Below are 25,798 nucleotides of genomic sequence, written 5' to 3' on the forward strand. Positions count from 1 at the left end.
ACTCTTATAATACTGGGAAATAATATCCCCAAAAGTGCTGAATGTGCTCCTTAAATTATTCTAACTGTAATGCATCCAATCAGATGCATAAGGTGATCAAAACATAGATGTCACGACACTTATTCAGACTGATAGTCTTATATTTGGCTGCCTCCCATTATTCCATGTATAGAGATAGACATCTTAAGACTGAAATGTGTTGAAGTCTGCAAGCTATGGGGAGCTACTTATGGTAGCCCATTCAGAAACAGTGAGGAAAAGAGCAGCATCAAGATGTCAGGATACTCTGCCCAGTGTTTCCAGGGAAGGATGCTCTTCTGAAGGGGGAAATTTCCACCAGCTATAGCTGGGAAACACTCAGTTGAGGAAAAAACCTTTTTTCCTTCCCCACAGTTCTGTTTCTGCCTGAATTAGAATGATCATTACAATTTCAGGATTGTCTTTACATGAGTGAAATAGTTGGTGAATTATTGAAAGGAATAAAGTTTTCACTTGTTTGGCTTTGACAAATATAATAAACTGGTCTAATTACAAAATTTAATTATTTTTTCTTAGGGCTGTTGCTCTCTAAAGCTTTTAAAAGCTGACGTAGCCTAAATAGAGCCAGTCAGAAATTTTGAGGGAAAAAAAAATTCTTAATGAGGAAACTCTTAAAAAAAATTCAGCTGTTGAAATGGGGAATTTAAAAAAATGTTTAATGAAAATAACTTTTTTTCTTTCCCCCGAAGACAGATGATTTTGAAACTTTCTGCTTTCAGGGTGAGATGTTTTAAATAACAATTCTTTTTTTCCCCACACTCCTGGCTTCTAGCAGGAAAAGAACCAAACAACTGTCTTCTCATTCTAAAAGTGCTGAATGTGCTGAGTTGTCAAAATGTCAGGTACTGTTGTGAGATGGTAAAATTACTGTTGTGTCAGTTCTACCTGCAAACAGACACACTGATTCCTCTTCGTCCTGCTTCGGTTCACATGAGCCCCCTCATTTCTCCTCATTGCTGTAAAGCAGTAAGCCCACAGATGTGAAGCTAACAGTGCAGATGTCGCTGTGAAGATTCAAAATGTATTTACGTGTATGAATTTAGTCTTGTTGACTGTGTAGTCAACGAAGCATCAGAAGAGTCTGTACAAAGCACGGGTTTCGTTAGCTTTGGTGTGATTTCATGCATTGGCCACATCTCTACCCAAATGAACGATGGACCATATGTTTTCGGACTGCTTTTACCTCTTTTGGATCTTCTTTGTTTGTAATTATACCAAACCTGATGCATCATTTCTTTGAAGGGTCGTGTAGTCAAGGTGTACAGAAGAGGATTCAAAGCACTATTTATTGGCAGGATAAAAATCACCACCCAAGAAGTTATGGTACCTTAAGGAAGGAAAAAGAAAGGAAGCTGTAATATACTTTCCAGCGTTTCTACCTGTTAATTAATGCAAGCACTTGATGCCTGTGCAGCACAGCTTCCTGGTAAGAGAGATGGTCGTGCTCTCCTAGGCTGAGTTCATGTCACAACAGGTACTTTTTCTTCTCACTTTTATGCTTGCGCTGCCCTCTTACCTCCCTCTGTTTCCAGGACTCCCTGCAAAACCTGACATTTTTTACTCTCCTAGTAGTTCCATTTATCCTTTTTACTTTCCTGTACCATAGCTCCCTACTTGCCCTGGTAAGCTTATTTTTCTGGCCCCAAAACTTGCCCCTTTGGCTACAGTTTTGGAAACAAAGCAGATGCTTACTTCAAAAGTTGTCACAGTGTATCCCTAAAGAAAAATAAATGCTGTCAAACAGGGCTTAAAACTTCTGTAAACTTAGACAAGTATCTGTGATGTGTTTAATTTTATGAAATGAGTAATTACTGTTAAATCTGGTGTATCTAATAGAGAACATTCATTTGCTGAATGAAAAATAAGGTGCCATTTTTAATCTTTTAAGTTAAGCTGGTTTCACATGTGAATATATTCATAGCATAAAGAAGGTAAGCACAGCTTTATCTGACTTTAATGTATTAAACTGTAAGTACAGTTTGTAAAAGAAAGTTATTGTAGGGCAAGAATCATTACTAAATCAAGATAGGAAACGGTGTATGTCTTGAGCCACGTTTAGGCAACAGAACCAGGAAAAGCCAAGATAAGAAAGGTCAATGCAATTCAGCCTTGGTTTTCAAAGATGTTTTGTACATTTTATAGATACTTTATGGAAACAGACTTGAACAATTTGAATTTGGGTTTTTTTTTGGCTGACTCAAAGGTGACTAATCTTTCAATGCAGTAGTAAAACTATATAGTTCATGATATTGTGTACACATATATATAGACATATAACAAAGTTCATTATAGTTATATAGCTCAATATATTCAACTATTTTTCTTCTAAAGTAAAAAAAAACACTCTACAGATACAGTTGAATCAGCCTCATGAAAGAAAGGACATACCTGGTATTTCTACTTGAAGTAAAGAAAGGAGTTTCAAAATAAAGATGGGTATCCAACATAGTGCATCAGTGAATACAATGAAGAAAAAACGCTTAGCAAGGATCATCTCTTTTTTAATATGATTCCGGATTTCAGTAGCCGTAATAGCTGTTTGGTGAACGCTATAGAACATACTCCCATAGGAAAACACAATTATGATAAAGGCTGCCAAGTTTACACCTGTTTAAGAAGTTAAAATTAGTTATGATTTAACAGCATAATGTCAATTTCACATCACCTGTTTGAAGGCTGGGTAGTAAAAAAGTCCTTCCTCTAGACTGCTAGTCGTGTAGAATTAAGTGGCCAGACAATCTGACTCTGTCTTCACCTGAACACTGAATTTTTGCCTCTTCTCAGCCATTTATTTCATTCATCATCAGCTGATAAATAGTTGCCATCTGATCCAAACTACGTAGTTCTTCTCTGGTCTTATAATTGCTTTACTTCCCTGACAAAGTCTATTCATTCAGGAACTGAACAGTCATTAATTTCTTTCTACTTTCTCAGCCCTTCATGAATTTTAAGATACATAAATATCTGTCTGATGTAGTAAAATATTCGGTCTGGAAGAAGTCTAGGTGCTTACTGGAGTATCACAGCATCACAGAAAAGCTATCTTATTTGTTTAAAAATCAAGTTAATTTGCAGCTCTAATCATATATAAAGAAGAAATGCAACTTACCTAAAAAAATGACAACAGAATAAATCTGACTTCCTGAACTTTCTGATTGCTCTGAGTGAAGAGGAAAACAGACGCCGTTGGTGCCATAGTAGTTCCTGAAAAATTCCTTATTACTCAGTGGGATAAAAGCAACAGCAAACCCAATTATCCAGATAAGAATCAAAATGGAAATTGTCCTGCATTTTCTGGGCTTCAGACACCTAAAAGGATAAACTATGCAGATGTATTTTTCCAAAGTCAGGTAAGTCAACAGTAAGACTGACACCTCTGTAGACAGAATAGCCAGCGATCCCACCAATTGACAATGAATACTGTCCATCCACAACTGAGCGTGCTTGTTGTATTCTCCGCGATATTTAAGATCAAAAGCTCCAATCACAAATAAATATATTCCCATCAGACAGTCAGCACCTGTGGGCATAGTGCTTAACATTATTTACACATCTGAATTTCCCGTTCTCTGTGTATATGTATGTTGGAAAACAGACATACACACGTACATCGTAGTACACATCTATATGTCAGCTAATATGTAAATATAAAATCAATATTAAAGTTGGAATGCTGTAGTTGGAATTACAATTAAGGCAGTACAATTCAGTTCTGTTCTTTTTTTTTTTTTTTAACTTTTCATTTGGACTGATATTTGTTTCCAACCTGATATTTTGAAGCTCAGATAAAATTGGCTTGCTAATAGAAAAAGATATGGCTTAATTTATGCAAATATTCTTGCAAGTCTTTTTTTATTCCATCTTATTCCTTTTGATATTGACATTTGGCTTAAGATAATTTGTTTTGAGCAGGGCATCTCTGCTGGATTCAAAGTTTAGTTTCGTTTTGTCCGCCTTATGCTAATTCAAAACTGATGTGCATAGTCTTCTAAGAGTAGTAAGAGAAGAGGAGCCATCAACATAGAGCTGAAGGCTTCTCAGGTGTTTTGGCTGGAAGTTTGTGTGGTGTTCTGATTGTTCCCATGGTTAAAGAACAGAGTTTTGAAATCACAGACATGCTATGTTTAGAAACCTTGGAATTATTGTATACACTGTTGACAATTGCCTTTCAAAATGCAACTATTAGCATTTGTAAAATACTTGTAGATTCTCCTGTACTGAGACAGGGTACCTGAGATTATGGTGACTGTACTGCCAAATAGTTTGTCCATAAACCTGTCCTGCCTTTAGGACTAAAATGAAAAAAAAAAAAAAAGAATCTTAATATTGGGGAGCTTGGAGTGATTGATTTTCTATATTTACATAAATAACCTTTTGCTCATACGAAAAATAGAATAACTATCTTGAACAGAAGTTTACATGTGCAAATTGCTATTTACTCAAAAATGCATAGTAAAATTTAGGTTTATGGGACTTAAAAATTTTTGGAAGTTTATTTCTCCTTGCAGAAGAAAGTGTGAATTTGACACAATACCCGCGCAGCATTAAAATAAAATGTGAAACCTTTGGAATTTATTGACTGCCTGCTGGTATAAAACAAAAGCAGCATCTAAGGAGACCTCCTGATGCATAAGGTACACAGCATTTTGTATCATCATTCGCAACAACATGGAAGTTCAGTTAATCCAGTGCTAGAGATATGTTACAATATTATAACAACAAATATCATACATGCTATGAGCAGACTGAACTAACATTCTTTTATGCGTGGAGTACTCACAGCAGAGAGACATTATTGAGATGGCGTGGAGCTTGTTCTCAGATCTGATGTAAGGCCTCATGCAGATAACAAAAATATTTCCAAAGCAGGTGATGGCAGATACAACCCAGACAAACACTCTCTGTACGATGCTAGCTAAAAGATTTTCAAGGGATGAAATCCCATCAGTATTGGGTTTACAGCTGCGCACATGAGGGGCATATCCACAGTACTGGAATTTCTTAAAATATCTGGTTGTGAGAAAGAGAAATAGACAAGAGATGGTTCTAACTTCTTTACCAGAATATCAAAGCTCTCTAGTAACTACTCAGAAAACATATACTGAAAGAATAATTATTAATTAAAAACTGTCAAATTTGACAACAGCTCACGTGTCGCTTTTCATATACTTTTGTTTTTAATTATTCACTATTCTGTAAATTGTAAAATTCAGGCCAAAGAAAGCAAACTGGACTACTAATCTACTTACATGTGGGAAAGGTTTCTCAGGGGTCTGAACATTCTTCTCTGGATGTTTGCAATTTCAATGCCCTCCAAGCTGCTGTAAACAATATACCCTCAATAAAAGGCAATAGAAACCCAGTAGTAAAAGAACAAACTTTATGTGGGTTTAATTGTGTTTGTATAATTATATGTAACTAGAGATGAACTTTAATTGCATCTAATCTGTCATCCCTTTGACACTTGAACAGAAAGCCTGTGTAAAAGCCGAAGTGAAATAAAATGAATCGTAGTTAATTCTAAGAAACTTGCTGTTTTTCCAAAATCGCAAAGGCAGCTCTTTTAGTGCTCTCAGCAGTGCAATCTCCCATTATTATGGTGCCCTTCCGAAACATTGTTCTAATGATGTTCTTTCATCATCTCTGTGAAAATAATAACTTGCTCCAATATCAATATTTTACATGTCTCCTCTGTTTTTTATCCTAGGGAGTGCTTTACTAGACAAACAAACTGCTGCAGGAATTCAGTCTTCATTATGTCAAGGGCAGCAGGAAGCTGGGACACAGAACACGGCATGTCAGGGAAAACACTGGCTTTCTCATGACACACAGATGTGATTTCTTTTTTTTTTTTTTTTTAATATATTGAAAATAGCACTATTTCTGATCGAGCACTGCAGGGGAAATCAAGTGTAACTGTGTAAGTTGTTCTTTTTGAACTTCAGTTTCTGCATTCTTGTAGTCCATCTCATCTGCTGGTTAGATATGTAACGTGTTTTCTAAATTGCAACTTGTCAAGGTCTTTGGTTCTCCTTGTGGGGAGCCTGATTTGAACTCGCCATTCAATGCTTTGAGTGAGATATTCCCATGAGTTCTGAGTGCATTTAGGCAAAAGTGGAGAAAGCTACCAGTCTTACTGGTTAGTCACTTTGGGCTGGTGAGCAGTTTTGCTAGGAGGCAAGAATAAAGCCCCAAATATGGTAGGTTGTTAGTTTCATTCAAGCACTGCAATGAACCCTGGTGTGTGCTTTCCCCAGCTATTCTTGGCAGGAAAGCGGCAACTCGTGGTCTACAAACTGAGTGCTGAAACATACAGTTTCCTGTAGATCTCGCAAGATTTAACAACTTCCTTTACCTAAAAATATGGAAGGTCATGGTCAGTCAATTACATGAGTTCTTTGGTGTTAAATAATCGATAAAATATATACTGTAGCCTGACTGTTAGGGAGGTAATTAATTATTCTTTTCTGTGCTCAGATGCTTGTTTTCATGAAACTTGTATAGATTTAGTATTTTCAGTTCATCAGCCATTTATCAAATTTACTTGATTTTGGATGCTGGATTCCAAACCCCTGTAAGCAATCTGGAGTGATCAACAAAGGCATCTGCACTGCTGGCTACAGCTCAGGGATTAAATCATAAACTTCTATCACTCTCTATCCATGGAGACATCTCTTTTTGGATCTCCACAACCATTTTGAAATGATGACTGACATGACCCAATGCTGTGCTCTAACAAGCTGCTTATTGTAGATATGGGGTGGCCCATGAGCATATATTTACTGCAGGATAGTTTCAGATTTGCAGGATTGTCACTGCACTATCACACAGTTTTAGAAAGAGCTCTGCTGGCAGAATTCAAGCTCAAGCTGCCGTGTTACTGCACCCACAAAAACTCCCCTAAACTCTTCAAAAAAATTGTGAAAGTCCCGCCTCCTTCTGACATGGCAGCTGAATCGTACTTGGTTTGTATTATTCTTTTCATGAATGTTAGTAGATTCTGTAAGAAGGGAAATATGTCCCCAAACCGGTACATATACCAAATTCCTCTGTAATTCCTGTCTTTACATATGCTAATAGTGCCTGCCCCTGGCACTAATATCCTCAACTGGACCTTGCATGACCCTTAAGCCCTGTGAACAAATTGTGCAAGGTTGAATGAGGGTCTCGTTGATCTGTAATAGCAGAAAAGATTATGTCCTTCTCTAAGCTGAATTTATGATCTCTTTGTTGGAAAAAAATCCATTACAAGACTGGTATTTTCAGGAAGGAAAATTTGAATATTGCTAGTAATTATTTTCTGGGCTCAAATTGTTGAGCATCAACAACAAAACTATGAACTACTTCAAGGGCAATTTCTTATAAAACCTATTCTGGATCATGTCCTTCTGAAGGAGGTGTGCATAATCACAAAGAAAATATAGCTAAAATACAAAAACTTGATACTTACAGGGATTTGAGTTTAGTTAGAAAATCAAACTGGTCTATTTGTACTTTCTTGATTGGGTTGTAAGAAAGGTTCCTGTAAATACAACAGATACAAGTATCTTCCTTACAGATTGTTCTAAAAATCCAGTCAAACTACATAATCCATTTGCTTTTCCAGTCCCGTAGGAAGGACTCATACAATTGGCAGTTACAACTGCAATTGGCAACATTAATTTAGTGTTGTTCAGCTTGCTAAGCCAGTGGAGAGAGTGGTCAGATGCTTCCCAGGCATGCTATTGCCACGAACACGCACACACAACTGCCTCCCCCAACCTGATGCTTAAAGGTTTTGACTATAGAAGTACTTAGTTATTAAACTTCCTGGACTTGTCTTTCAAGTAAAAGAACCAAGCTGAACTGTATGCATTTAGAAATAAATTAGAATTGAACTTGTTAGTTGCTAAAATCTATTTTTTCATAATCATTTGTGTGAGTTCAACAAGAGAGAGAGGCAGTGGAATGTAAAAATAGACATTAGCATTAGATGCTGTCACTCTGTACAAGACTGTTTCTAGGTCAATTCCCTTTTTCTTATCCCTATAACTTTTCCTTATGTTTTTGTTTTGATATTGTAACTAAAATGCACAAACTCAATAAACGCGGCTGTTCACACTGGCACCAGTGTATTGTGATGAATCCCAAGGGTTCTGGAAAATATAAAAATAAGTTATTCCATGTACTGCCTGCTCTCCTCTGGAGAGCTCTTCAATTTTGGGACTAGTGCCTCTTTCAGATTATGCAGGAAAGATTGGGACTTTCCTAAAGCAGCGTGTGAGAATTTGCCTATATATGTGTCATGGGAAAAGACGTCCAGACTGTCTTTCTGGTTTTGTAATACCTTATGCTTTTTTGGAACTCATTCACAGGAAAAAAAGCAGTTGCAAACAAGGCATCTGTATGATGCTCTTACATGTTTATGATCTATTTTTAGAGCCAAAATATGATATCACATTAAACTTTATAATCAAATTATTAATTTCTTATTATATAGCTAACGTAGCTCATTTTATATATTCTAACAAGACCTAGAAGTAGGTAGAATTTGAACTTGCTCTCTTTTGGGACATGAAAATACATGTCTTTTACAAAACTATTCTGGGCAAAATGTTACATAGAATTGCTTTTTTCAGGTAGAGCTTAAATGACATACAAACAAAGGTGTTCTTTTCTTTCTCAGCATTCATGACTCAAAGCATCATATCAAATGAGTAATATACGTATAATAATAATCAAGCATCCTTACAGTTGTGAAAGTTCCTTTAGATCCTTAAATATATATGGAGGAAGTGATTCAATCTTGTTGCTAGCCAAATCTCTGCAGAAACAGCCACAGGTAGGATACAGTAAGTTCTTACTAGGCTCAGTAATTTTACCAAACAGTTTTTCAGTTTCAAGACACTAAATTTTAATTTGTTTGCCAAATATTATTTATTATATAGGTTATCATAAACTTTGACTATGAAAGAATGCTGTTAAAGCAAGGTGGGAAGCTAGACCCACCAGATTTCTCTTTGTCTAGTCAGCTCAGATATGCCATTAGCTACATAATTTATTATTATTGTGTTTACATCAAAAAGAAAGTAAAATACCCTTAACTTGAGTTGTAGGAGCTTGGAAATAAATTAAATTTATTGCTTCATGATGGGAATTTTCTCACATGGGCTAGCCAGTGTTACATCTTTCCCTTAGGTTTCGTCTCTGTGTGTCTGCTTACTTTCACTAAACACAGATCATAATAACTGGGGACAGAGGAGTAAAAGTCTCAGTCTGACTGAAACTGGCAAACCAGTCTAAAAGACACTGTGGTGATCTAAGATTAATTAGTATGATTCTATTCAGGGAACATAATGATCTTGTGAACAAAATCCCCAATATTATTGATACTCACAGAGTATGTATTTCATTGACTATTTCTTCCATGTTAAATATACAGAAAAAAACCCCTGAGGGTGGGTGCTATTTCCAGAGCATGTTATATGAAATAGAATTTATGAGAAATGGTGTTTGCAATATAAATTATAAAACTTTGTGACTTCTTATACAAGCAAGAGAAGAAATCAACTCACAATTCATCCAACAACTGGAGAGAGGAAAAGCTGTTTTCATTTAAAGAGCTGATTTTATTTTGTCTCAGCACCCTGAAAGAATAAAACAAACTTATGTTGCTGCTTCTTGACATCTACTTGGTTTTGGAAAAAAATTTTTATAAACTTAAAATTCTCTCTTTTCTGCATCTTCAAATATTTGCCTAATTCAGTTAACAAGTTAACCAGATATAGAAGCTTACCATTTGATAAATAACTTCTATTGCCTATACATGCATGTGTTTGCATATATATATGTGTGTGTGTGTGTGTATATATATATATAAATATACACACACCCATAGGAGGCCAGTATAAATTGTCTGAAGGCAGAAGAAAGATTAAGTGGGCTAGAAGGCTTGTGCCCTAACCTCATCTCAGGTACAGGCACATAGCTGTGTAAGTTTTCCTTCACCCGTATTTCATCTGCCACTGATCTTTCTCCTTAAATGAACAACCTGGATTTTAAAAGCAAAGAGAAAGCCAAGAATATGGGTACTACACAAGAGTTAAAAATGGAAAGTGACAGGCACCATGGACCCTACTAATCTGGCAAAATGTTTAAGGGATTTTATGGGGTTTTCTAAAGATGGTTACATCATTGTTGTAATCAGTCAAACTTTGGGGAAAATTCTAAAATTGATGAACCAGCCAACCCACCAACCAATCTCTTTAAAATGAAGATATGAGCTACACACTTTGTAAGTTGGTTGACTTTTATGATGAGATTTTTGCCTTCTTTCCAAGTAAAAAGTTAGAGTGAAAATGTCTAATTCTTAGTACCAGCCAAAATCGCTTCAGTGAAGTTTAGTTGCATATATCAATGCTGAACTTTGCTATAAACATAAGCAGTGGTTATTCTGTATGGCGGTCATTTAAAACCAAGCATTTTAATTTAATCTCCTTAATGTCTAAATAACCATGATCCTCAGGAAACTTTTATATTAGCTGTAATGAATCAGTTGACTGTTCAGCACAAGCATCTCTCACTCTGGCTGGCTAGCATATCCTATTACTTACAGTACGGTGAGAGTGTTGCAGGAGATGAAAGTGACATTTCTTATGTGGTGGATATGGTTGCCTTCAAGGTCTCTAGGATATAAAAACAAAACATCAATTACCGAAAAGAAATTCAGGCAGTTATTCTAAGGTAATTACAGAGAAATACTACCAGAACTTCATGACTGCACAAAAGAGACTGGGAACCAGACGTCTAATATTTCTGCACACCTAATTGATGACTTCAGGACATCGACCCTGCAGTCACCCAGCAGGCACTCTGTAAGATCCAGCATCCCATTAGAAAAAGTGGCGTGGAAGTGCCATACAAAGACAACAAAATAATATTTTTCTAGTGAAATAAGGTAGACTTACAGCCAGTTTAGTCTTGGCATATACTGGCACAGAGGTTTATCAGGCAAACGAGCAAGAGAATTATTCATCATCTCTCTGAAAAAAAAAAAAAAATAGTATAGCTAGTTATTTGCCAAAAATTACAGTATGGAAAAAAAATCATGTCACTTATGTTTGTACTTTTGAAAAAAAAAGGCAGACAAAGCTTCAGAAGTTTATTTTCTTAAACTTCCATATATTTCCCTGTGGCATTCTGCAGAGCAGTGTTTTATCCTTAACTTGTTAATTACCAGGTAAAGGAAAGATGTTCACTGCTTTTTAAATAAAGCATAGCAAGTCAATACATGTTTTGACTATTCTGTCATAACACCTAACTTCTATTGGTGATGGAGGAAGGGGGAGATGGAGGGAGGTTTCCCTCCAGGCTGCAGGGGAAGGGGGTCCCTCGTGTTTGGGGCTGGAGAGGGCAGTGGCAGGTTACAGACAGGGTCTTGGGGAGGGAGGCCAGGCTGCCGCTGGGGACAGGAACTTTGGGACCCCTGCCTCCTGCACTGCAGCTCTGGAGAACGACTGGCACCCACTGCTGCAGCTGCCATGTCCTTGCCCTCTCAGGGACACTGTCTTTTTAGCATTTTTCCCACTCATTTCCCTATATTTTTCCAGACACTGCATGTCCACTGCTGCCAAAATTCTCCTGCTCCAGCACATCACACCCAGGAGTAAGAAAAAGCCACAGATGTACTGCCGGCACTCCACGGTGAGCAAGCAGAGTCCTTATAAAAAGATTTTTTATATAAATCTGCCCTTTCAGTTCTGTTCTTATAAATAACACTTTTGGTTCTTATTCAATACTTACAGGAGAATAAGCGATTTGAGTCCATAAAATGTTAATGGAGAGATCTGATTTATCCTATTATTTTCAATTATCCTATAAATTACAGCAGAACATGTATCAGTTTTGTAATTGTTTGCAGTCTTAAATTGAACAGATGATAAAAAGTAACATACTTTGAAGTGGATTTCTTCAAATGTCCGTTCAAACTACTTAAAAAATTAACGCACTACTCCTCAGCAGTTCAGGGTATTCATCAAATTAATTTCCTTTCAGAAGAATTTAATTTAAAAAAATCAACTTAGAGAAAGTCATTACTTTCAACTTTGAAAAAAGTGTTTTCTTGCACATTTTTAAAATCCTTTGATCAAGACACTTTGAATGGATTCCCTGTGAAAATAAAGCAGCACCACATAACAGTGTCCCACGGCTATCCAACATTTACACACACACAGAAAAAATTAGGCATGCTCTTATTTTCTGCTGAGTCAAAATAATATTTCATTTTCATCTGTCTGAAAGGCAGTAATAAACCAATATTTCAGATTATGACAGTCATTTTTTCTGGGACATTTCAAGCACTATTTACAGTGAAAAACCTGCCCAAAAAGTTATCTTTCTACTGTTTGCTAGTATCTGAGTTATCTACTGTATTAATTTGTAACAAGCAATTATTAATAAACATTGTTTAGTACTGTAAAAGTTAACAGTCACTGGAGCCATTAATGCCCAAGAACTAATTCCTTTTAGTACTGTAAAAGTCATCAGTCATTGGAGCCATTAATGCCCAAGAACTAATTCCTGCTCTCACCAAAGTGAACTGTCTTTTTACCTCACACAGTGTAACAGGAGTTTCTTCATTATTGTCTCGTCTAAAGTACTACTATGCACAAAAATTAAAGCAATCAAAATATTTCTTTCTCTTGCTTTAATTATTCCTTGAGAAAATAAACATCAATTATTGTCTAGTCTAAAGTACTACTATGCACAAAAATGAAAGCAATCAAAATATTTCTTTCTCTGTCTTTAATTATTCCTTGAGAAAATAAACATCCAAATAAGAAACAACATACAGCCATTCAAGTTTGTGGAGATCTTCAAAGACTCCAGGCTTCAAGCTGGTTATCTTGTTGTTACTCAGGTATCTGAAGCAAGACCAACAAAAGATAAACAAATGGAATGATTAATTAGCATCAGATGCATGAAAATGAGTTTTAAGATTTTTCCTTCATAATTTATCAAAATACTGCTAACATTTTTTCATAATTATCGTTTTTGATTATGTTATTTTTCAAGCCCTTCTTTGAGAACAAGGCAGGACTCTCGGTAGTGAGGACTTTCAGAGCAATTATGTAGCACTTTTTGTCTTATCTATAGGAAAACACAGCAAGCTAAATACTTTCACTGTATCATATTTGAGGCGCTTTCCAGTTTCCTTCTGTGTGGTGATTGATTCCATGAATGTTCCAGGATCCCGTTCAGTCTCAGCTAAGGACATTTGTCAAATGTAGATACCAGAACCATGGAAAAAAGAAGCCTGAGAAATGAAGGGTGGAAGGGGAGGGGTGCACTATAAATTGTCTGGGAAGGTAGTAACAGCGGCTGTAATAACAGATAATCAACCACACTCATGTGACAGGAAAAAATTTCCTTTTAAAACACTACAGAAACAAAAAGCTGACTGAACAACACAATTTATGTATCATCTATTTCACTGAGCATCTTCTTTAAAGTTAGAAGCATCTTTCAAAAAGCTGCTGCAAACTAAAGGAAGTGTTGTTCTTTTCATTACCAATCCTGGTTCCTTTAGTTTGCTTCTGTAAACCAAAATACAACGTTAAAGAGTTCTGATTCATCACAAGCACTTGCTTTTGTTTTGTTCTTTTTTCATTCTGTCTGACTTGATGCAGGTAACTACCATACTGTCACCTTTCTCCATGCTGCAGATTTGGGGAACAGAAGCGAAATATGGAGCCTACTTGTATTTTCAAAGTATTGTCCTGTCAGGTAAACTTGCACCGATAGCTCTTCGCTTTCTCAATCCAAACGCCAAGCTAAAATTTGGACCATTTTGCAACTTCCTAACATTGAACCAAATAAGAGCAAGACATCCATAGCAACCCTCAGAACTCTTCCCGTTGCTCTTTACTTCAGTATTCAAAAGCAATACGTACAGTTTAGTCAAGTTGTATAAACCTTTGAAAGCACGTTCAGATACAGCTCTGATTTTATTATTCTGAAGGTACCTAAAAAGATACAACAGCTATTAATTCTGTAAGCAAAAAGTCAAAGCTAGCCCAAATAACCAACTAGAAGTCTATCAACTAAACTGAATGCGCATCTCATACTTGAAAAGAAGATGTCGAACTTGTTACATCTTAAATTTGACAATACCAATTTCACAGCTCTAGCTGCAAAGACTGCAAAGGTGTTTTAAAAGAAATACAACCCAGCAGCATTACCAAATTCGTTCAAAGAGACACTTGGTTTGCCTGAGATGAACAGCAAAGTGGTTGTATATGACCTCCTGTTTTAGGTCCTAGCCTTGCAGTTCTCACCTGGTTCTTTATGTTTAGCCAGAAACCTGCTACAACCGAAATCTTGCATGGCAAATGTGAAATTAACCTATGGGTTTAAATTTTCTTTTTATGGTATCAGAGAACTTTCACATTATGTATTTTTAAGATATAATAAAAATATAAAATGAATGCTGGTAATTTTCTGTAAACTAAAGAGTACTATTTTTTCTTTCAATTTTTCTCCATCTACTTTCACTAAATGAGTTAAAAATACTATCCATTGCAAATGTTAAATCCTTCTAAAATAATTTTCAAACGTTATAGTGCTATTATCTGTGAAATATTTCAATACAAATCCTTTAAATTACAGTACAGTCAATAAATCATCCAGATGCATTCCTCTTTAAAAAGCAGCAAGGAAACTGATATTGGCTTTTACAAAATGGGTTTGTGTCCAATACTGCTCAAAAGCTTTCAGAAAATGTACAGTTATACATCATAAATGTGTAAAATGAAGTAATCCTAATTAACACCAATATTAATATTTATTAATGATTATTTCTTTTAATGAAAATATATTTCAATAGTTTAGTAATGGCACTTTGTGAACACAAGATGGTGCTGAAGTACAGCACAGTTTCCATAAAAAGTTACAGTCCCGTAAATTTTCTAGGCACTTAAGTGCCTTGAGTTGGTGACATAAGAGCCCTGCTCTAGACTTTTGCATTTAATTCTTAATTTCACTAATTCTATATAAACCAAGTTTGTTAAAGGTTATGATTTTTGAACAACATATATGTTAGACATCATACAATACAGCACAGTATTGTGTTGCTGTAACAATTTGACTAGTTGGGGCATTATCACATTGGTAGCAGACATAATTGGGAGTAAAACCAAGTGCCATGTGAGTTAGCTCCCCATGAGAACGGGAAGTTTAATTTTTCAAACTTTCATTTTGTGGAGTAGATGGATTAAGTTACTTGAATGTCTTTTGGCATATTACTATTCATCATAAATGTAATTTCCTTCAGACACAATAAAAGTTTAGCATTTTTCTGGTATAGAACAGTCAATACAAAAAAAATAAAAAAAAGCAAAAATTATGGTTTTGTAAAATGAGAGATGCCAAGCCAAGCTAGTTGAGCCAAACAGTTTACACAATTAGATGACGTACTGAAGGCTAAGACAAAACTGAATTTTGAGTATGAACTGAGGGTTGTCACTTAGATGTTAAGACCTGTGTGTATGTGAGAGGGAGAGGATGAATATTTAAGGCACTAAACAGAGATTTTAAATGTAAATAGTCCCTTACAGATTTTTAAGGTCTTGATATTTCTTGAAAATGTCAGCAGAAAGTTTCCTGAGCAGATTCCTCTGAAGAGACCTGTAGGAATGAATGCACACAGTGACACTCCTACCCCAGCTTCCTACAGCACTGCCACTTCTGTTGTTCAGTAAGGGCAGCTTTCACATGGCTAAATAATAAAAGCAACATGAAACCGTCTGAATATGCTACCTCTGTTTGTCTGAATGCTTGTATCTGTTTAAGCAGTAAGCCAATTACTTTATCATTAAAAAAAATCTTTCATGTCCCCAGGGAAACTGACAAAATAATAGTTAAATCTAGGAGTTAAAAAGATTTGAGTATAAACTAAACCACAGATTTATTTCAAACCTCAAATGCATATAGAGCTTATTTCCCAGTGCATGTGTCCCTATGCCCCCCATCTCCATTGGGCACCAACTCAGGAGTCCTGACATGAACAAAAATCACTCAGGGCATGGTTGGATTAGAAGAGAATCCATCCCAAAAGCCAGATGAACTGACTCACTGCTTTTTCTAAAGCTACCACTGAGACATTATTTTTTAAGTCTTTATTGACCCTCAGCCAGCCGCCTGTTTAAATATGTATTTGACATTCTGCACTGATCTTCGTTATAAAGTATTGTGGTATTTGAGCACAGCCCGAACAAGGAGAAGCTCAGCCACATGTGAGCACGAACTGGAACTGACCAGAAAGGTCTGTTCCCCTGCTCTGCAGGGAAGGTCCTCAAGTAGGGACACGTGATGCTGCCCTCCCTCCGCTCACCACACAGAGAAGGGCCTCTCAGACAGTGGTGTACAGACCAAGTGCAATATCAACCATAGGGACATGGTTTAGTGAGTTAGGTGGTGTTGGGTTGACGGTTGGACTTGATGATCCTTGAGGTCTTTTCCAACCTTAATGATTCTATGATTCTCTATGATTCCCTGAGCTCTTAAAAAAGTTTGGCTTTCACATACAGACCTGTATTATGACCCTGACCAGACTAAAACCCTTTAAATAATAGTGTATTCAGAGACATCAAATGAGAACTGAAAAGGTTTGCTGAAGCAAAAGGTAGCTAGGAATTCCACTAGGAATACAGACTAGGAATATTGGCAGGATCATAGAATAATAAAAAGGTCCTAAGCATGGTGTCTTAAAAGGAAACATTTATTTTGAAGATTTCTTTATATTTCTGGAAACAGTTGCTAGCTCCAGTCATTGTTACAAACGTGAAATGATCACTTCACACAGAGGTTTTTACTCTGTTTTCTGTCCTTGTACGCAGGGAAAATCTGTACTTAAAACATTGAAGGACTTGTTAACAGAAAGAGACTATGCTTTCACAAGCACCAGCTGAGCCAACCGGTCAGGCTGTGGTTGTAAAAAGTTTGTAGGATTGATAATCAAGCCTGAACAGAGCATGAGGCCACTTTTCTGCTCTACTTACATTATGGTGATGTTTGAGGAGACTGCCGGGACAGCACGCAATTTGGCAGCATCGCAGAAGATCTCCAGCCCCTGGCAGGTACACTCTGCTGGCACAGCACCAGCCACTGCGTCAGAACAAGAATATGGTTGTGGCAAAAGGCAAGACTCGGGCGGTGTGATGGGATGGGGAGAAAAGAAATGTGGTGTAAAAGAACAGTGAGCACAAAGGCAAACATATTGCGCTGTGTTAATCAGAAATTAAGGCACAATTTTTTTACGTAATTGATTTAGACCTGGGAAGACCCTGACAATAAATACAAAGGGACACAGAAAAATATGTTACTTCCTTATTTCTGTGAAAGAGTTTGTAAAACGCTTGAGCTTTAGGCTCGATATACAGGAATCTGGCATGGTAGCAGTTTTTCAGATTTTTTGTGGCTCTTCTTTAGATTATTCAATCCTCTTATATTTACTAGAGCAAACACAATTCTGTCCAGGTGAAAATGGAAGGAAAATGGGTCAAGAAGTCTTTGCTCCCTTGCCCACCCTGTTGCTGTGCTTTAAGTTAGCGTTCATAGTAAACAGCAGAGTCAGAATATCTGTATGAAGGGATGAGTGCCCGCAGAAGTGGAGGGGGTTTGCAAGAGTCATTTGATGAATGAAGAAGTGAATTTGGAGGAATGTTGCCTTCATTTCACTCCTAAAGATGTGTGTTGCATGGTCTTTACAGCTGTATTAATATATTCAGCTATACGTTTATATTGCCCTCCTGGTTGGATGGCAGTTCTGTTTTACTATAAATACACTATATTTCTCTTTCTGACAGGATATTTGCTATGTATTTCTTTCTGGGAATCATCAGTAATAGTCACACAAATAATATCTGTAATTACTTACAGCACTCAGGTGTCTTTGTCTGAAATGCATACAAAGATTTCAGTTTATTGTATTTGTCCTTTGTGTAATGTTTATCAAATTGCAGAGACCATCCATTGTTGTCTTCTAATAAAAAAAAATACAAACCACAAATAGAAGACACATTAGAATATGAATTTAGTTGCATCATTTTTTTGCCTCAGTTTTAAGCTCAGTAACATGATTTCTCCAGAACATTTCACAGACCATTAGATGACCTTATCTTTATACAGCTGTCTAATCACAGGTATGTACAGAGATTGAGCTGCCTTGTAGGAACAGCTTATTCTACCTTCAACAACAACATTTTCTGTGTCAGTTGCACCGAAAAAAGTATAATCTTTCACTTGAGAACTTTTTGTTTACACAGGAGTCTGAAAAGGAGAGGCAACCATATTTCCCTACCTCCTTAAACGTGACAGTTTGTCACTTTGTCCAGGAAACCTCAAAGGTTTACTACGACTCTGGCTCCTTCTTTCAGAGGGCTGTCTCACGCTATCACAGCCTGTAATTTCTTTCCTGGAAATCTAGATGAAGGCCAAATGAGCACTGCTTTTCAAGAGAATGCGTGATGTGGTGTAACAAATTCAAGTCAGGATGTTTAAGTTAAGCTTAATATGCACCTTCTTCGATAATAATAATAATGCTTCTAAACAAAGCATTATTCCAAATTACCAGTTTGGTCACTGTGCATAGATATACTGGAGCAGATATACTGGCCACAAATGTGAAAACTGAAGGGCAGATCTTTCAGTTCCTTCCCACAAATGGGGATTTCCAGATACAGAGGTGCTAGAAATAACTACAGATTTGTTTCTTTGAATTCTGTTGTATATCTGACATCTGTAAATTAATTGAGGTAACCACTTCCAAAACAGGGCACGAATATGCAACACCCAAAAAAAAAAAAAAAAGGAAAATAAAGAAAAATAAAGAAAAAAATGAACTTGCCTTTAAAAGCTGTGACCCAGTTCTAGTTTTATTAATTTGAGCCTGACCTCTTTTCAGCTTTGACAACACCCACATCCTTTTAGTTTAAAGCACCTCATGTAATGAGGATACACCAGCAGCAGCAATGCTCCTTAGCATGGCACTCACTTAACGGGTGAGTCAGAGCATCAGTGATAACTGAAAGCATTACTTTGTAGTGATATCTACTGTCAAACAACATTTATATGAGAACTCTGAGGATGGCTCTGCTTTGCTAGTCATTACAGTCTGAGTTTCACTTTTATGATAGGCTAGCAACAGTCTTCCCCCCACCTCTTTCACATGGTAATAGCCTAGTTATACTCCAATAACGTTCCTCAAACATTTCTCTATAAATCTGCACATTCAAGTAAGCATTAGTATATCTATTGGCTTCAAAATAGGCAGAGAGAAATACATGTATTTACTTCTTTGCAACTTTTCCCATTCTGAAACGGTATCTCCTTTTTCATGTCACTTTACAACTCCGTTGTTTTCGCAGCTAGGCAGGGAAATTACCTTGAGAGCATCTCCTGAGGCCTGCCTACGGAGGAGCGTCAGCAGATGGAGCTGTGCTGAGAGCTGCCTGCCTCTTCGCTGCCTGAGCTGAAAAGATGCGCTCTACAAGCTAGTCAAGAAATGTTATGAAAGATTAAGTAACTTCAGGCAAACTGTCTTTTATCTGCTTATTCGTTTTTTATGCATAAATTGAAAAGAGATAAGATTCAAAGCAACCCAAAATCTCTGTCTTCAGGAATTGCTCCATTAAGAGAAAAGGCAGACTTGAAAAGTGCCTTCTTCACTTGAAAATTAGTGTGAATTAATTTATGCCCTGCACAAATGCCAGCTTCCCACCCAGAGAAGGCATTTAAACACATTTTACTAACTTCCTCCAGAGCACCTGGTGTGCTCTGATCCATGAGCAGTTTTGCCAGGTTACACCATTAAGCTGATATTCAGAAGCAGCCTAAACCACTTTGGACAAAATGAAAAGTGTTGGCAAACCTACAGAAATATTGCTCCTGACTGTTTTCAATGCTCAGCAGAAGTTCAGTTTCAGGACCAGCTCACAAAACTGCAACATGGAATCTGTAATTGATGAGGTGATGAGAACAGATCCTTTGCCAAGTGGCAAGTGCCTTACAAACCTACTGCCCTGTAGTTAGGGCTGTAATGAGGTTTCCCCTATCACTATTTCTGAATACTTAACTGGAGCACATCCATTGTCTTTCATTTGCAAGACTGGACCCAGCAACTGGAACCTGAAGAAACTGGTGGGAATACAATGTATACCAGGAAGGTGAGATTTAAGAAGAAAGGAATCTTTAATTGAGGATTTTTAAACAGGAATTTGTAAAGATGTGTTAAAAATGAGATTATTCATAGAGTATAATTTGTAAAGATGTATTAAAAATGAGATTATTAATGGAGTATAATCATACCAAATAAGTATTTTGCAGTCAGTGATACAGTCTCAAGATATTTTTTGACTTTTGAATTCATAATTACATTCACAGAAGGTGTTGGACAACTAACCACTTATCTACAGGTTCTGAATATATAGTCAAAAGTCATAAATCCTAATCTTCCTGTAAAACAATGAACATATAAAGTATCATTTTTCTGCATTTCCCTCCTTCTGACACTAAAGAATTGATAGCTAACATTTTATTCCACCTTTTAGTATTTTTAAAGTGCTGTGCCATGTGACAAAGCATGTCTGAGAGGTGACCATCACTGCAGTTCATCTCTGCAGAGGAAATTCATGAGCAGAGCCTCCTATGCTGATGGGGATGAGGGAGCAGTTCACTACAAAGGGGAAGTTCACCAGCATTTCCAAGGAAGTTGAGAGGCAGCTGCACATTTTTAGGTTACCATAAAAGAGAAGGAAAAAAAAAAAAAAAGCACAGAGAATGGAGAAGATGGATTGTTTTGTATTGGAAGCATTCCAGTTGTCTGGAGGTTCTGGTCAGTTCATTTAAAATAACAGGCTTTTCTCATGGCATTGATTTTCCTGCCTTCTAGAAGAAATACAAAGCATATCTGAATATAAAAAACCAAGTTACTCAAAGTTTTCTGACCTTCAGAAATGTTTGCTTTGGGCCAAGTTTTGTACCCAAGCCTGGGACAGTCTTTATTTTATACAAACTGCTTTGTCAAATCCCAGAAGAATGTATTGTGCAAATAAATGTATTTAGCACAACTGTTTGGTGAAGCATTCAATGCCAGAACTGTAAATTATTTTGTGATCGTTTAGAGTTTATATGGTAGGTTTGTAACCTGTTTACCTCTGTCGAGACGAGGTTCTCCAAACACTGTAAAAAATGACTGGTAATAGTACCGGTCCTGAAATCCCAAATCTATCATTTGGGGGAGTACAGCTCAGATGAGAAATTGCTTTTTCCCGAGCCAGTTCTAAAATAGATTATGTTGTCTGTGCTTCTGTAAGAAATGAGATCTGAGAAAACAAGGCATCAGCAAATCTTCCCCTTTGTGGGATAAGTGAAATAAGTAATTGTAAACTGGACTTATCTGACTGGAGATTAATAAACTGTTCCTTGCTAGAAGTTGTCAATTACCGTTTCTGATGGGAAAGAGAATGAGAAAGAGTATGTGAATCCTGATAAACTACAGATTTGAATAAACTGTTCAGTGGCAGATCCAAGAAAATAATCAGCTTTGCCCAATTAAAGACACATCTCTTATTTAGTATGGAGCTTATGAACAGGATGTTATTTATATGATTTTCCCCTTCTCTCAGCCATGTCTTTATAGGTTATTATCCAGAGAAATGCTGTCAGTTAAATGCCCAAGCACTGCTACCTGCTATTTAAAAGAGACACTGTGCCACCTTTGAGTTTGTCTTTGCTGTTGGTGGTCACAACCCGTGGACGTATTTCTTTCTGCCAGTTGTTTAAGTATACTTTCTCTTGCTGTAAGAAATGACTTCAGGCTTTTCACAAATATATCTTTTAGTATAACAAGGGAAACCTGTCTCCTCCAGACAAGAAGCAAGTCCTTTTAAAATGTTTACAGATGAAGGAATATAATTGCCCTTTTCCAGAGTGTCAGGACATATTGATACTGTCTAATAACTTACACCAAGATCCAAACAACACTCTGATTTTACAAAGCGGAATATTGCAGTGCCTGGAGCATTCGACTCTGGGAGTGAATTTCACAGCCCCAGTTTAGATACCCAAGTGGAAAAAATGAAGAATCTATAACTGGCCACCTACCAGTCAAGGCAAAGGCAATTTACCCCACACCACACTGTGTGTCACTGCACACTGACCGTGTCCTGTGCCTGCTGATTAACTGAAATGTAGCTGGCCTAGTTATACGTGACAATGTAGTCACAGAAAAACAGTCAGGAATCAAATCAGTTCAAATAAGGTTTACACTTCTCTGGAAGAGCTAGATCATCTGCTTACACAAGTGTATTCTCGATCTTAAAACAACTTAATCCAGTGCAATTTTTAAGAAAATAGGCAGGCTCAAGTTTCCAAAAGATAAATATCTCTTCAATATTGTAGCTTTATTCCTGCAAAACACTTGAATAGGTGAGTTTTCTTGTTTGTATAACAATACTTTTAATCTATAGAGATTAATCCATTTTTCTATTCTGTTTTTTTTTTTAAGCATTTACAATTTTTAATAAATATGACAGAACAAAATAAAATAAGCTAATAGTAAGAATACATCTATAAAACCACGTGTTGCTTGAAAGTTCCCTTAGCACTAGCCATTACTATGGAGACCAGAAAAGATAAAAGTCTAGTGAGATGTAGAACTTCCTCCTAGTTATCAACAATATTTAAAGATCTCAATAACAAAATTATTTAAAAGCCTCTAGATTGTCAGCAAAGCTATTCCATTTGCTGATATTTGCACATCAATGTAAACCTGATTATTTTAGTGCCATATACTCTGGATGAATGGCAAAGACAGTGAGAGTAAAATCTGGCTATATACAACTGCATATATGAAAAATTTCCATGTGAAGCTTGAAAAACTGTTTTTTTGCCAAGTATTTGCTACATTCTGAGCATGCTTCTGACTTCCAAGTGTTTTATTTTTGCCTCATAAACAGAATTTACTATCTAGGGCTCAAAATTGAATGGAGTCTCATACATTTAAATCTCACATTTTAAGTATGATGGAAAAAAATGCCATGCTAGGAAAAGATGAGACTAACTATAACATTATTCACTATTAGTATTAATTTGAAATATAAAGTCATCAAGCTCTTCTGTTACATTCTGACGCAAAATGGGAAACTCAGACCCTCTGAAATTTCTCATCCCTTATGAGCAATCTTGTAATATTAAAACATATATCTTTTCTATAGATGTTTTGAAACATCCCATGGAAATTTAGATTTCTGCTATGGAAATCTAGAAGATGATTTAATTAATTTACAGAACTGCAATAATTCTCTGTAAGTTTACAGACTTTCAAAGAAACACATATGAGAACAGCACGACACCTATATAGATTGTTACTACTTTCATCCTGTTGAATTTTATAGGCCCTTTTAAAAAGGAGCTAGTAAGTTATAACTTATTAAATAATGCAAGCCAGTCACCTGGTGATTGCATGGCACTGAGTGACAGATGAGGCCCGTGTTTTTAGAGGGAAATAGGTGCAAGACTTCAAACAGCCTCTCCCTGCCCCAGCTCTTTTGGAAACCTATGTCTGTGATTTCCAGCCTAGGAGGCTGGACAGAGCTTAACGAACATCTGTAGGTTAACTTACATCTGAGGAGCTGAATGCTGCGTTTTGTTCAGAGACCTCTTAGGCCTGGGAGCAACACAATGGTAAATACATTCAGGCAGTGAAGAACTCCTCCAGAGTCAGAAACATCTTAAATTAAATCTGCATGCCTGTGCTTGCTTCACTGGACTGGAAAAACATGGCTATGGCACCGTGATTAAAAAACAAATGCAGACACACTACAACCATTGCTTAACTGCCAAAAAACCAGTTTTGCAGAGTTATCAGCAGAACTGTCCAGAAGCCAGATTTCTAAACACTGAGGAAACTTGTGCTCTCAAAATAGCTCAGGCTACTTTGTTCAATTAACTACTACATAATTATTAGACCCTGTTTTTGAAAAAAAGACAAAATTAAACACCCTACGGTGGTCTTCTTTCCATTCCCCTTTCATTATTGCTAGTGAGCAGAGTGACAGTCAATTACCTGACCATATTCGCTGTTTTTTTTAATGCCCCATTCATGGTGTAACAGTCTGGTCTGCAGAGGTGCAAGTGATTAGTCTCAATGCAGGTGATTTTGGTTTTGAAATGGATAAGAATTCTGAAGTGTTTGCATTTTTAACAATTATTATGCTAAAACAGTTTTTATTCTAAATATGAGTTATTCCAGTGTTATTTGCACATCACCATTTCCTCTAGAGATTTACTAGCAACAAATGAAGAACCTATTTCAACAACCAGTTCAGAGATGGAACATAAGAGCTATTCTGTAGTTTGAAATGACAGTAACCCTGATTTTAAACAAAGCGTGAGCCATATCTACTCAATTCCCAATTAAGTTGAAGAAAAGAAGAATGAAAGTATTTGTTTATGAGAGTTACATATCACAGACTACATGGGAAAATACTGTATTTTAGACGTCCTGTTTCTGTGACATGTTGCAGGAGATCACAACCTAGACTTCTTCATCTAATTTAGAAAAAAAATATATAAATCACTGCTTCCAAGCAGTCTTATCCAGTACAATTTAGGAAAGCCAGCACGTGAGTCACAAACACTGTTTTTTGAAACATCTGAGCTTTTCGTTAGTTTCCTAATTTAGGTAAGTTATGATTCTTTTCTCATTGAAGACAGTGGGAGTCTTTCCATTGACTTTAGCGGAGTCAGTCCAGGTCAGCTCTCACCAAGCCCTGCCTTGCTTCATAAGACATGTTGTGGTCAAAAGCCCAGGTGGTGTGACTGAAGATTTGATATCAGTATTATTATTTGCATTTTAAATTAGAACAGAATGTCATAAATCCCACAACTACATAGATTTTAACTGCATATTTGGGTACTATCAAACCCTAATGGAAGTTAGAAAAAAATTTTTTAATTGAAAGCAGAAGGGCTATTTATAAAGAAATTAGTGCACTTGTACTTTACATCCAAGGGATTTTCAGAACCTGTAACTACAGGCTGCTGACACATAGTGCTAAACACATCAGAGACAAAGCAGTAGGGCTTAATATCGGACTTCAAGACATATCATAAAATTTTATTTCAAATTGGCCAGGTAGGATGTAAAGTCCAGAGTTTCCCCTGAAAGGAGAAAAGCTCAATATCTTTTAAGATCTGATTATGTTTCTATATTTCTCCATTTACCATTTTGTACCAAACTAAATTTGAGAGCTGATGGGTGGTTTTAGAACAAGAAACCTGAGGTAAACTACACTGCAAATTACTGGGAGGCTTCTCTCCAAGAAATGGCATCATATTAGCATCACAGCTAATTTACCTTATGGTAAATATGTAAATGCTGACTATCCAGCAGAATGGCTGGAACATTAGGGTCAATTGTAACAAAGGAAAACCAAATATTCAGTCTCTCAGTGATTTAAAATTTAACTGCTCTGAGAATTTTTGTAGCACTTTGTAATTAGCATGATATGACTACAAATTGATAACAGACCTAGTGATGTATCTAGAAGGGATAATTACACAAAAGTTGTTAGACTGATAACACCACACTTTTATCACTGAATGTAATAGTAGGAATATTTTATTCAGAGAAAGCTGACCCTTATCTAGGACGAAAGTTTGCTCATTCGGCCCTCTGAGTAGATGGCATATCAGAGAACTTCAAAAAAGAAAATACATA

At 36.5% G+C, this 25,798-nt stretch overlaps 1 protein-coding gene across 1 annotated transcript in view; it reads right to left on the reverse strand.

The window, feature by feature from the left end:
• Window positions 1–1,064: 1,064 nt before the first annotated feature.
• The window catches only part of RXFP1 (relaxin/insulin-like family peptide receptor 1), a 30,100-nt gene continuing 5,366 nt past the window's right edge, over window positions 1,065–25,798 (reverse strand). Inside the window, exons 2-17 of the mRNA XM_010082175.1 lie at window positions 17,954–18,058; window positions 17,076–17,181; window positions 15,631–15,702; window positions 13,971–14,042; window positions 12,870–12,941; window positions 11,821–11,892; window positions 10,986–11,060; window positions 10,632–10,703; window positions 9,594–9,665; window positions 8,771–8,842; window positions 7,490–7,561; window positions 5,289–5,357; window positions 4,820–5,049; window positions 3,149–3,559; window positions 2,428–2,646; window positions 1,065–1,366 (exon numbers count right to left, since the gene is read on the reverse strand). Of these exons, the coding sequence (XP_010080477.1) occupies window positions 1,065–1,366; window positions 2,428–2,646; window positions 3,149–3,559; window positions 4,820–5,049; window positions 5,289–5,357; window positions 7,490–7,561; window positions 8,771–8,842; window positions 9,594–9,665; window positions 10,632–10,703; window positions 10,986–11,060; window positions 11,821–11,892; window positions 12,870–12,941; window positions 13,971–14,042; window positions 15,631–15,702; window positions 17,076–17,077 (1,884 nt within the window). The 5' untranslated portion in view covers window positions 17,078–17,181; window positions 17,954–18,058. The remainder of the gene's footprint in view (window positions 1,367–2,427; window positions 2,647–3,148; window positions 3,560–4,819; window positions 5,050–5,288; window positions 5,358–7,489; window positions 7,562–8,770; window positions 8,843–9,593; window positions 9,666–10,631; window positions 10,704–10,985; window positions 11,061–11,820; window positions 11,893–12,869; window positions 12,942–13,970; window positions 14,043–15,630; window positions 15,703–17,075; window positions 17,182–17,953; window positions 18,059–25,798) is intronic.

The sequence above is a fragment of the Pterocles gutturalis genome, unplaced genomic scaffold (assembly GCF_000699245.1).
Source record: "Pterocles gutturalis isolate BGI_N339 unplaced genomic scaffold, ASM69924v1 scaffold16984, whole genome shotgun sequence".
NCBI classification, from domain to species: Eukaryota; Metazoa; Chordata; class Aves; order Pterocliformes; family Pteroclidae; genus Pterocles; species Pterocles gutturalis.